We start from the raw sequence: 11,480 nt of genomic DNA on the forward strand, positions 1-11,480 counted from the left end.
GTTATGGATGCCCGTAACCGAACTTCAAACGGGTATACTTACACCAAACCTAACCCATTTATTTGACCCGTCCACTCCACAGCCTCTCTCTGTCTGAACTACGAAGCTTCACCCAGGTATGATCACTCTCTCTCTCTCTCTCTCTCTCTTGAATGCCTAATACTTCAATTCGATCATAGAAACACATGCAAACTCTCTATTGCACCACATTCAATCTTTTATTTCTGTTGTTTTTCTTGGGATTTTAGTTTCATTTTTTCGTGGGATGCTAGAAAAGGAAACGCTTTTGGGATTCTGGACTTTCTGGAATCAAATTTTCATATATATATATATATATTATTTATATAGTCTTTCTACTGGAAACTGGAAAGGTACAAACAACAAGGTGCTGTGTGTGTTATTTGAATTTTGAAACAACCCATGTTGGTGCTGCATTCATAGTAAGCGGGGGCTTCCTGTTCGTGTCTCGGTCAGGTATATTTTTCGAGAAGGAAGCTTACAAATGGTTTTTCATTACTGGGTTTTGTTTCTTTTTGTGAAATTCGAAAACGGGGTTTCTTCATTTCCCCTTCCAATCTTCAATACTGCTAAAGTTCACTGTTTTAATAAACATTCTTGATTTTACTGTGTTTGTTAATGTTAATATGGGTGTCTCTCGAATATGGAAACAGAAGTTTGTATGGATAATCTGTTGGAGCTTTGTATCGAAAATTCAATGAATGTTTGTTCTTTTTATCTTTGTGGTTGAATTCTTATTTTGGTTTTATGCTGAAAGTATGCATCTTTTGCTTTTGTAAGGCAAGGAGCGTAGTTAGGAAACTAGACGAAGAAGAGACAATGGGGCTTCCAGATGGTTCTGGGGATTTGCTGTCCGAAATGGACGGGGATGCTTTCAGACGTCTATTTCCTCTTCAGTTTTATGAGAGCCATTTTGTTAAATCTACACGCCCTGATGGCAGGTCACTAACCGAAGCTAGAGAGACTTCTTCAGCCCTTGGTTAGCTAAAGCGTGCATTAGAATCAATATCATGGATTCTCTATTCCATATTTTGTTTTAACTTGGTTTATGCAACCCTCAAGTTTATTTAGCCATGTAAACTGAACCCTTTCCCGTTTTAATGTAGGTGCAGTTGCATCCGCTGATGGGTCAGCATTAGTAAAGATTGGTTCAACTGTAATTGCTTATCACTATCTAACTATGTGTGTTTGTTTTCGATATTTAAATGAAATATACAGTCATATGACTGATGAGGATTTTTGGATTCAGACAATGCTGGCTGCAATAAAAATGGAAGTCATGACCCCTCCAACAGAGTCACCAGATGAAGGCTGCATAGGTTAGTGTGCACAACTTGCTAAGTTGTATTTCTTCTCTTCTTTGAACTTTATGTGATTTTGTTCTCTTCTAGTTAACAGATTGTCCACACTTAAAAACTTTTCTATTTTCAGCAATTGATTTCCACATGCCTCCAATTTGTTCTCCAACTGTTAGGCCTGGCAGGCCTGCTGATGCAGCACCGGTTGTGTCGAAGCAGCTATCTGACACTATTTTAAGGCAAGTGAATTGTCAGTCTAGTTGTTTATCATTTCTCAGTTCTACCTAAAGTTTCTTTAGTTGAACTTCTCAGTGATATCAGTTTTCTTTTGAATGGTCTGTTCATATTAATATAAGAGGTGGTTTACTTGTGTGTCAATTCCTATTGCTTGTAGGAGTGCTTCTATTTTATCAGTTCAACCAAGTCTCATCTCTTAGTGTCCATTACTTGAGTACTTAATGAATTCACCTGAGGCCATAATCTTATAGAGTACTAAGCGATTGTTACCTTACGAAAGTAGTTCTACTGTTGAGGATCCCAAATAACAATTTTAAAAGGAATATTGGATGTTGAAATCAACTTGTCTATACTGGCTTTAGTTGAATTGATTTTTGTGCTTGAATTCAGAACATCTTATGCTGGTATCAGTATCCTATTTACGGTTAAAATATCTGATGCTTCATTTGATATTTTCAGTTTGGGAATTTACCAGTTGTCTTCGTTTGTTGCAGTTCTGGCTTGATTAATTTGAAGGAGCTATCCTTAATCAGTGGAAAAGCTGCTTGGATGGCCTACTTGGTATTTGCTTTGAAACCTGGAAAATCATAGTCGTCAATTATTATGGCTTTTTTTTTTTTTTTGTCATTGTAGGATATATATATTATGAAGTGATGTCTGATTTGTCTCATGCAGGACATATATTGTTTGGATGCTGATGGTGCTCTTTTCGATGCAGCTTTGCTGTCAGCAGTTGCTGCCTTTTCTCACTGTAAGTGTTACAACCATCTCTTCATTTGGTATCCTGTACAATCCGTGTAATGTGCTGGCTACAGAAAACAGCATCTGGGATCACTTAGTTGCCCGACCTACTCCAGATATGCACTCTAGAGCAAGTATATTATTCAAATTCTGTACTATTGTACCCGACTAAATGTATGAAAATGTATGCATGGAAGAAAGAAGGAAAAGATTTATATTAAAAAAGCTGGAAATCAACTAAATTCTGGTGAAGCTTATGTTGTTTCTCCATTAATATATAAAACTACAATTGATTTGTAGGGTAGATGAATCCAACTTGTAGACATCTTGTGGTATCCTATATTTAATTCAAGTTTTATTTGAAACTGTACCCATAGTTCGGTTGGATTTTCCCTACCATGCAATTTCATTTTGACATTTATACTGCTGTCAAAAGGATGGCTACCCTTTCGGTATTCTCAACACAGAAGTTTAAGTTTGGGGGGTTGTAGGAAAGGAAATTATGCAAATGGAAGTACGAATGAGCAAAGAGTTGACATTGCTGAGTGATGCAATTGGGATGGGATGAAATGATGGGATTCCAGTCGTCGTAAAATCATTTAGTTGAGCAAAATACAAATGCATAAGATTGTAGCATAGGATTAGAGTGCAGTCATTTCTGCTGTGGGTGTTGTGCTTAGAATTATAATTTCAATGCTGAAATTGTGTTGTGCTGCAGCATCTTTGTCTTATTACTTCCATGCCTTGCAGTGCAGATTCCGGTAGTTTCGATGAATGATGAAGGAAAAGTAGTAGTTATGTCTGAGGAGCAAGGTGGGAAGGAGGCAGTCAATAACGGGAAGAGGAAACTCACACTAAGCAGTATTCCTTTTTCATTGACGTGCATACTTCATAAGAAATACATCTTGGCTGACCCTACAGCAGAGGAAGAGTCCATCATGGAAACTCTTGTAACTGTGGTTTTGGATTCATCCGGTCAACTTGTGTCTCTTTACAAGCCCGGTGGACCAGTTCTTGCCTATACCTCAGCTATCCAGGTTAGTTACTTAGTGTTGACCCTAAAGTTATTATTTTGATGCTACCCCACAATACAAACTTTGTAGGAGGTTACAATTACAATTCAAAATCTGTTACTGCATTCTATCTGCTCAACAGTGATAGCTGAAAGTAGAGAAGAAGTATATGTGAAGGGATTGTCATGTTCATGTTACATCCAAGGTTGTTAAACTGATTTTGTCATCAAAATTTCACCCTTTTTGCTGTTTGCACCAATATTGTGAAACTTTGTAACCTCTGAAAACTGGAACTTCGAGGGAAAAAGGTTCTACTTTTCAAATGGTTTGCAACTTAATCAAAATGTTATCAGTTCTGAAACTTGATTCCTTGTCCTGAAAACTATCTTGGTGAATTATAATTTATTTCTTCACATATTTGCACAAGTTTGTGAATATGCAGAAAGATGTTAGTGTAGCGGAGTAATAATTAACGACGATTAAGTTTAATAAGAGATGCCCTGTCAGAAATACCTGTTAAGCCATAATCCAGATTCTTACAAGGAATACTCTCTGTGGTTGCAGGACTGTGTTGCACTGACTAGACAAAGAGCGAGGGAGCTTCAGGCGATTTTAGATGAAGCCATCTCTGGTATGGAGGTTGATTAGTTTTGTCCTTCATCGCCTAAGGGGTTTGTGTTATTGATTTGCAAATTCATCCTATCTTCATTTTGTGTTGGCATTGTGTTACCCTAGCGAAAGGTTTCTAAAAGGTAGAATCGTTAGTCAATTTTGGTTATTTTATTAGTCGAACGGCTCTTCATTTTTAGTTATATACCTCCGAAATTTTAATTTTTGCATATTTAGAATGAATGTTTTACTTGTCGACAATTTTAGTAAACAACTTAAACAACAATCTGACTTTGATTATAAAAAAAAAACCTCATTCTAATTCGTTCTCAATTCAATTCCTCTCAATCTGATTACGGATTAGTAAATGGATCATAAGTGTTCATCCCGGAGAGTGTACTGTCCGCAGTGTGTTTCTTCTTCTCTATGTATCCGAGGGGCAAATAATGAAAAATTAGGAGAGATTCATGCAAACTATTTCATAGTTTTAGCGGCGGCACTCGACCAATCACTGCTTGTTCACTCTTCCGTTTAATATGGGTTTGCCGCGTAATGAATTAGTGATGAGAGTATCTGTCAAAAATTACAGTAAGTGATTTCACAATCGTAATGATTACTAACGTACATGGTGTTATTAATAAAAGTAACATGAGTATACCACTGACAAATATACATGTATGATGAATGAATTGATGGCACTGCATTCGTCTCACGGAAGAAATTAGAGATATCTATTCAGATATTCTTTTTCGTAATTTCAATTCACACTTGCAATTTATCATTATACACTAAATATAATAGTTTTACTGTTTTAAAATACATGTAAAAGAAGTGTTGATGACAAAATGAAAGTTGGCATAGCATTGCCTTCTCTTATTTTCCACATAATAGGTCAAACTCTTTATAAGAAACTAAGATTGATTTTTATTTGAGCGATATTTTGATTAATATAATTTAAAGGATTTCTATCACGGGTAATACTTGAGTACTCTTTTTTTTTATTATTTTGTTCAATGATATTATAACACATGTTTATTGTTTAAAAAAAATATATATGTTATTTAATTTTTCTTGGACTTTAAAAACAAGAAACACGTGATATTTTATATTGGACCAAATAAAAAAGTGAGTACATAAAAAACTCACTAGTGAGTATCAAAGTATTATCTTTTTATCATAGTTGGTTTCTGAAATTAGACATTCCAATCAAAATGGCCTCTGTTTGATAAAAAAATAAAATAAAATAAAATAAAAATGGTCTCTAAAATAGAAAATTAATCAATTTGGTTCCTGAAATGGGTCTTGCAAATCAATTTGATCATTCCGTTAGCTTTTCATCAAATTTTCTGTTAGAGTGCTAATGTGACATACAAGTAACTCCCACATATCGAATTATACAACGTCACGTAAATTAATTATAAAAAGTTTTTTTTTTTAAGATATAAAAACTAAAACTGACAAAGTTAAATAAATAAATAACTATAAAGGAAAAGACAAAAACGCACACATTAGTCTTCGTCTTCACAGATACATTCAAAACCAGAGAAGCACAATAAAAGAGCGAGGATCCTCGTCGGATGCTCAAATCACACCCGTTCATTGTCACATCCCAATCCGGGCTCGACTCCATCGTAGCACGATATTGTCCGCTTTGGGCTCCGACCACGCCCTCACGGTTTTGTTTCTGGGAACTCACATGAGAACTTCCCAGTGGGTCACCCATCATGGGATTGCTCTCGCGCGCTACTCGCTTAGCTTTGGAGTTCCGATGGAACCCGAAGCCAATGAGCTCCCAAAAAGCCTCGTGCTAGGTAAAGATGAGAATATACATTTAAGGTTTACATGATCCACTCCCTTGGGCGATGTGGGATGTTACACTTCATCTCGGGCTCGACTTCACTGTAGTGCGATATTGTCTGCTTCGGGCCCCGATCACGCCCTCACGGTTTTGTTTCTGGGAACTCACACGAGAACTTCTCAGTGGGTCACCCATCATGGGATTGCTCTCGCGCGCTACTCGCTTAACTTCGAAGTTCCGATGGAACTCGAAGCCAGTGAGCTCCCAAAAGGCCTCGTGCTAGGTAGAGATGAGAATATACATATAAGGCTTATATGATCCACTCCCCTAGGCGATGTGGGATGTTACAATCCACCCCCCTTAGGGGCCTAACGTCCTCGTCGTCACACCACGGCCAGGGTTACGCTCTAATACCAAATTGTCACATCCCGGCCCAGGCTTCACCACATCCCGGGTTCGACTCCACCGTAGAACGATATTGTCTACTTTTGGCCTCGACCACGCCCTCACGGTTTTGTTTCTGGGAACTTACACAAGAACTTCCCAGTGGGTCACCCATCATGGGATTGCTCTCGCGCGCTACTTGCTTAATTTCGGAGTTTCGATGGAACCCGAAGCCGGTGAGCTCCCAAAAGGCCTCGTGCTAGGTAGAGATGAGAATATACATATAAGGCTTACAGGATCCACTCCCTTGGGCGATGTGGGATGTTACATTCATCATACATCGTACGGTCAGAAATTATTGTAAATTTTTTTATTTAAAATTGAATATAAATAGTACCTAACGAAAACTGGTCGTACGATGTACAATAAACAAATGTGATTGGAAGATCCTCGGGATCCTCATAAGGAGGATCTGGCGAGGATCCTCTCTCAATAAAGATGACGATGCTCCTTTTTTTTTTTTTTAAATATATTTAATCCACATGTCATTATATGATTGGATAGATGAGACCCACTTGTATTCCAAGAGCCATTTTGATTAGAAGGTCGAAATTCAGGGATCATTCGTGGTAGAAACCCTAAGGCTTAGTTGTAACAATAATCCATGAGAATTATCTCTAGTTTAATTTAGTCCCTGAATTCTAGTATTAGTTTCTTTAGTTCTCAAATTTAACAATGTGTTGTACTATTGATTCTCAATAACGCAATCTATTTTCTTCGTTAAATTTAGGGGTATATTAGAAATTCATCTCACATCACTAAAAATGAATTTAAAATAGAAATGAGAAGGAAAAAAAAACCCCTAAAAAATCTTTTTTTGTTTTTTTGGTGTAAGAAAATTGAAAATTTAGGAATTTTTTTTTTTTGGTTAGTTGTTTAAGTCCAGCCACAGTTTGATTTCCTACCAACTTTGAAGTCGCATTGCTTAATATTTACAAGTTGCTAAAGTCCAACTAGTGTTCTAAAACTTAGTCTAGGCGACCGTCGCGATTATTTAAAAAACGTTCACTAAATCAGCAAGGCTATTAGGCGGTGTTAGGCAGCCGACTAGGCGGGCTAGGGGGCCTAGGTGCCGAGCTAAGCAGCCTTCGCGGTGGTTCTGTTAAAATATTATACTTTCACCGTTTCACTACACCGCGAGGGTGATGACATAAAATTTGAAAGGAGCAACCGAGAGAGCGCGAGGGAAGAGTAAGCATGAGAGAGATTTGTAGAAGGAATTAGAATAACAGTGCAATTGCAGGAAAAAAAACGAGAACTTTGACCTAGAAGCTTCAGATTTCTTCGCCGGAGAAGATTTCTTCGCTGTGCTTGAGGAATTTGACGAGACTCATGATTAGTTTTTTGGAAAATTATACAGAGAAAGAAGATGAAAATTAGGCGGAGAAGATCGGAAATCAAGTGGAGCAATCGAACAAGAATGGAAGGGAGAGGAAACGAGAAACCCCGAAATAAAGACATTGTTGATTTCCAAGGCTTCAACCACTCCTGGGGAAGAAAATGACGACTCCCCTCTGTCAGATGGATTTCCACCATTATTAAACAAATATATTATATATTATTATCTATTTCCAAGGCCTTGCCGATTTCCAAGGCTTCAAAAGCCACTCCCAGTAACGATAATAATGACTCCCCTCTGTCAGATAGATTTCCATCATTATTAAACAAATATATTATATATTATTATCTATTTCCAAGGCCTTGCGATTTCCTGAGCTTATTAATTATATTAAAAAAAAGTTACCAACTTCACTATTAAACAAATATATTATATATTATTATCTTCTTCTTTTTTTTATTCAAATTATGTACTTAAAATTCTTACATTACCTATATATATATATATATATATATATATATATATGCCCAAACCAGCCGCCTGACTAGCACCTACCGTCTTTTAGAACTTTGAGTCCAACCATTTTCATTTTGTATTTTTATAATTCAAAATACATTTTGATTTAAGTTTTAGATATTAATTTATATAATTTCATTTGTTTTTTAGCTTCTTCTATTGTTTTTTGAAGTTTTAAGTTGAAGTTCTTAATATACTCCTAGATTTAACATAAAAAAAAGATAACGTAAGTGATAATGACCTCTGGTGCAACAATTGTTAAGTTCGAGAACCAAAGAAACTACTATGAGAATTCAGAGACTAAACTGAAACTATGGGTAAAGTTCAAGAACCAATGGTGCAACATGTCACATCCCGGCCCGGGCCCCCACCACATCCAGGGCTCGACTCCACTGTAGCACGATATTGTCCGCTTTGGGTCCCGACCATGCCCTCACAGTTTTGTTTCTAGAAACTCACACGAGAACTTTCCAGTGGGTCACCCATCTTGGGATTCCTCTTGCGCGAACTCGCTTAACTTTGGAGTTCCGATGGAACCTGAAACCAGTGAGCTCCCAAAAGGCCTAGTGCTAGGTAGAGATGAGAATATACATAAAAAGCTTACAGGATCCTCACCCCTGGGCGATGTGGGATCTTACAATCCACCCCCATTAGAGGCCCGATGTCCTCGTTAGCACACTTCAGGCCAAGGATTGGCTCTGATTCCAAATTGTCACATCCCGCCCCGGGCCCCCACCACATCCCAGGCTCGACTCCATCGTAGCACGATATTGTCCCCTCCTCGACCACGCCCTTACGATTTTGTTTTTGGAAACTCATACGAGAACTTCCCAGTGGGTCACCCATCTTGGGATTGCTCTCACACGAACTCGCTTAACTTTGGAGTTCCGATGGAACCTGAAGCCAGTGAGCTCCCAAAATGCCTCGTACTAGGTAGAGATGAGAATATACATATAAGGCTTATAGAATCCTCACCCTGGACGATGTGGGATCTTACACAACACATGCTTATAGTCAAAGACTAAAAAAACTAATATGAGAGTTCAGAGATTAAACTTAAACTATGATAAAGTTCAAGAATTATTGCTACAATTAAGCCAAACCCTAATTTAAACTAAGAAAGAGACAAATTTGAACTACATGCAAAAAAAGAGTTTATTGCTCTAACCAACTAAACTAAATTTGGTTCAGTATGCATTCAATTATTATTGTATGATATTAATAGACATGACATTTTTGTGCACCAACTTTAACATCCATTTATGTATTCTTCCTAAACCAAACAAAACTTTAATTTCAACAAAAAATTACATAAATGAATGTTAAAGTTCGTGCACAAAAATGTCATGTCTATTAATGTGTCTTATCATTTCTCCACTAGATTTCTTCATAGGTTTTTTTTAAATTTTTTTTAAATTTTTTTAATTTTTTATTTTTTAATACTAATTAGTTTTGAAAAGAGTCAATGAAAGGATTAAAGAAAATTTTGAAAACACAATAAAATAGAATGGTTTTTTTGTTGTAAAATCGACGGTATGTGTGCAGTGGAACATAAAGTAAATAAGACATAATATTTACAAGGTTCGGTAAGTGTGCTTACGTCCTAGGTGCAGCAATAGTACTTTCTTTTATTATGTGAAATAATAGGAGTACAAAGATAACTCTCACTATTTTCTTTCTTCTCTCTAGCCCAGCTCACTGGTATTTTATTCTGTATCTCTCTTCTTTCTCTTCTTCTTCTTCTTCTCCTCTCTCTTCTTTTCTTTCTCCCTTTCTTTCTTCCTCCACATGCTCTCAATTTATAGGCAAAAGATTACTGCAGCAACACTATTTGCTTTACAAACTTTTTTCATATGAATGATAACCCATCTTATATTTCTTTGGATGTTTACATGGCTGTCAGATTCTTTACGAATTTTGAGTTTGTACCCTTTTGCTTCTGCAAAGGATGATATACAGTCATACAACAACATATATAGATTTGCTTAAGGGAAATCAGCAGTACAAAGATTTTATGATGAAATGAAAATATTTTCTTATATGTGAGATTCTAGGCAACATAGGTGAACATGATTTGTGGCTTTGTGCTTTCCACCGACACGAAAGCTTCTCGTGCTGATAACGTGTTGTAAAATCGATGGTGTGTGCAGTGGAATAAATAAACAAGACATAAAATTTACGAGGTTCCTCTATAGTTAGTGTGACTGGAGTACGTCCTCAAAGTAGCAGTGATGCTTTCATTTATAATCTGAAGTAATAAGATTACAAAGATAACTCTCTCTATTCTCTCCTTTTTTTTTCTTCTCTCTGCCATGAGCCTTGTGGCTTCTCTCTTCTTCCTCTCTTCTTCCTTCTTTCTTTTCTCTCTTTTTAGTATTATGTCTATCTGTGTATATATGCTCTCCTTCTTCTCATCCATTTTATAGACAAAGCTTTATACAAAGTTGTGGTGGGATGAACAGTGGATTAGTAGTGGGATAGGTGGCCATCCACAATGAATGGCCTGTGAATTACAACACAAATGTATATTTACTTTAAGAAAATTAGTTATAAAGAGATATAAAAACGGAATGAAAAGATTTTCTTATCTGTGAGATTCCAGCCGACAGAGGTGAGAGGTAAGTAGTGCTTTACTGGATTTATAGCGTTGTGCTTTCCACCGACATGAGAGCTTCTCGTGCTGATAACGTGTTGTAAAATCAACGGTATGTGTGCAGTGGAACATAAAGTAAATAAGACATAATATTTACGACGTTCGGCAAGTGTGCCTACATCCTCGGGGCAGCAGTAATAATTTATTTTATTATGTGAAATAATAGGAGTACAAAGATAACTCTCACTATTTTCTTTCTTCTCTTTAACCCAACTCACTGGTATTTTATTCTGTATCTCACTTCTTTCTCTTCTTCTTTTCCTCTCTGTTCTTTTCTTTCTCCCTTTCTTCTTCCTCCGTATGCTCTCATTTTATAGGCAAAAAATTATTGTAGCAACACTATTTGCTTTACAAACTTTCTTCATATGAATAATAACCCATCTAATTTTTCTTTGAATGAATAGTAACAAACTATTCATGTGGACCATCCACATATTACATTACAACATCTTTTTTCTTTTTGCTTTGTTTTTGTGTGGTAAAACTTGCCTTCATAATTTCAATTGAGGTCTTGATTCGGAGAGAACCACCTAGGAGGGGTTTCCCGCTACCGCAAGTCTTATATCACAAGTATAAAGTTATGTGTAAAATTCTTGACGTAAATTTATATTAGTAATCTGATATACTCCGACGACGGTAAACCTATTTCACCTCCATCCTTCTCTTGCATCCGAGATAAAAAGGACCTGAATTCACGAGGGCCATATATTATGTAGTACATTCATGTGTCATTGTCTTCTCCAGTCGTTATAACTGGTTCTTATTTAACTCACACACCCTCCCTCTCTCTTTCTCTCTCTTCAAGTTTACTTCA

At 36.7% G+C, this 11,480-nt stretch overlaps 1 protein-coding gene across 2 annotated transcripts; it reads left to right on the forward strand.

The window, feature by feature from the left end:
* Positions 1-4,146, forward strand: LOC103941423 (exosome complex component RRP43). Of its 2 annotated transcripts, none has more exons than XM_009351614.3 (9): positions 1-116; positions 799-997; positions 1,125-1,174; positions 1,268-1,337; positions 1,450-1,555; positions 2,048-2,114; positions 2,229-2,304; positions 3,045-3,331; positions 3,872-4,146. In XM_009351614.3, the coding sequence occupies exons 2-9, from the start codon at positions 838-840 to the stop codon at positions 3,953-3,955; spliced, it is 900 nt and encodes a 299-aa protein (XP_009349889.1). In that variant the 5' UTR covers positions 1-116; positions 799-837; the 3' UTR covers positions 3,956-4,146. The 2 variants fall into 2 exon arrangements, with proteins under 2 accessions (XP_009349889.1, XP_048432040.1); XM_048576083.1 differs by lacking the exon at positions 1-116 and adding an exon at positions 366-474.
* The last annotated feature ends 7,334 nt before the right edge of the window (positions 4,147-11,480 follow it).

Source organism: the organism of the source record quoted next, unplaced genomic scaffold (assembly GCF_019419815.1).
Source record: "Pyrus x bretschneideri cultivar Hongxiangsu unplaced genomic scaffold, Pyrus_bretschneideri_v1 Contig83, whole genome shotgun sequence".
NCBI lineage: Eukaryota > Viridiplantae > Streptophyta > Magnoliopsida > Rosales > Rosaceae > Pyrus > Pyrus x bretschneideri.

Bases quoted from the DNA above. Each gene is read 5' to 3' on its own strand.
- LOC103941423 (XM_009351614.3), top strand. From the start codon at position 838: ATGGGGCTTCCAGATGGTTCTGGGGATTTGCTGTCCGAAATGGACGGG. The intron at 1,175-1,267 runs GTAATTGCTTAT...TTTTGGATTCAG, and splicing joins TAGTAAAGATTGGTTCAACT to ACAATGCTGGCTGCAATAAA. The intron at 2,115-2,228 runs GTATTTGCTTTG...TGTCTCATGCAG, and splicing joins CTGCTTGGATGGCCTACTTG to GACATATATTGTTTGGATGC.